This window comes from Palaemon carinicauda, chromosome 4 (assembly GCF_036898095.1).
Source record: "Palaemon carinicauda isolate YSFRI2023 chromosome 4, ASM3689809v2, whole genome shotgun sequence".
Lineage (NCBI taxonomy): Eukaryota > Metazoa > Arthropoda > Malacostraca > Decapoda > Palaemonidae > Palaemon > Palaemon carinicauda.
Genome location: NC_090728.1, coordinates 103,736,359 through 103,737,491, shown reverse-complemented (window position 1 = coordinate 103,737,491; position 1,133 = coordinate 103,736,359). Strand labels below are relative to the sequence as shown.

Sequence of the window (1,133 nt, the reverse complement as noted above, 5' to 3'; positions counted from 1 at the left end):
ACAGGCATTCTATATCATTCATGGCCTTTCACATCCTTTCCGACAATCTACTGCACAGTCACTGAAGACAAAGCTCATTTGGCACGGTATTACTAAGGATGCTAAAGATGGGGTCCACAACTGTAATTCATGCTAAATTTCAAAAGTACATCGACACACGGATTCAGGATTGGGCACCTTTCCTCAACCTCAGCGTCATTTTGCCCATATTTACGTCAATGTAGTAGGTCCCCTATCCACATCACAAGGGCATTGTTACCCATTTACTGTCATCAACTGCTCCACTCGTTGCTCTGAAACCATTCCCATGGAAACTGCAATATTCGCCCGATGTACATCTGCGTTACTCACAGGGTGGATGGCGACATTTGGTATGCCTGAGTATATTACTTCTGACTGGAGTACTACTCTAACTTCTAAATTGTGGATATCATTAGTGAATCTCCTGGGAATCACCCTACAGCAGACAACCACCTATATCCCTACACCAAACAAAATGGTTGAATGTTTTCATCATACCCTCAAAGCAGCTTTGATGTCCCGATGCAATGACCCCAACTGGATTACTCAGCTTTCCTGGGTCCCGGAACTCAGGACCACTCCTAAGGACACCCTGGATGTCTCGACAACTGAAATTGTCGTCCTTGCTGAATTTTTTCTGTCGACAACCTCCTCCAACAATCTCCAGCTCCTACGTCATGTTGTGGAAAAAATAAACTCCATGCCGCCAGACTTACAAGCCAATGGCAAAGCAGCACATACCAACAGATATAAGGCATCACACGTTTTCCTGCGCAACGACACTCGCAAACCAGTGCTAACGCCCCCTTATAGAGGCCATTTCGTCATGATCCACTGAACAACAAAGGGGTTCTTACTTAACGACTCGCTCTCCATTGATCACCTTAAACCTGCATATTTCCTGCAAGATGACTTGGCTACTGTACGCCTCTCAAGAGCATGCCGCCCCATTTCACATGTATGTCTTGGGTTCTGAGAATAAGCAAAGTATGATACTGTACGAAACCAGTGATCCAATCAGGACTTTGCTTGAAGGATGGCTATGGAGGTAACTCCATGGCAGCTAATTCGAAGGAAGAGAAGATTGTGCTCTCAGTGCCCAGACTTTCCCA

General features: G+C 45.5%; 1 protein-coding gene across 1 annotated transcript; it reads left to right on the top strand.

The window, feature by feature from the left end:
* The first annotated feature begins 307 nt into the window (after positions 1-307).
* LOC137639594 (uncharacterized) lies at positions 308-859 on the top strand. Its single transcript, XM_068371856.1, has one exon. It carries the CDS (start codon positions 308-310, stop codon positions 857-859), a length of 552 nt encoding a protein of 183 aa, XP_068227957.1.
* Positions 860-1,133: the final 274 nt, after the last annotated feature.

Coding starts and splice junctions, on each gene's coding strand:
- LOC137639594 (XM_068371856.1), top strand. CDS start 308: ATGGAAACTGCAATATTCGCCCGATGTACATCTGCGTTACTCACAGGG.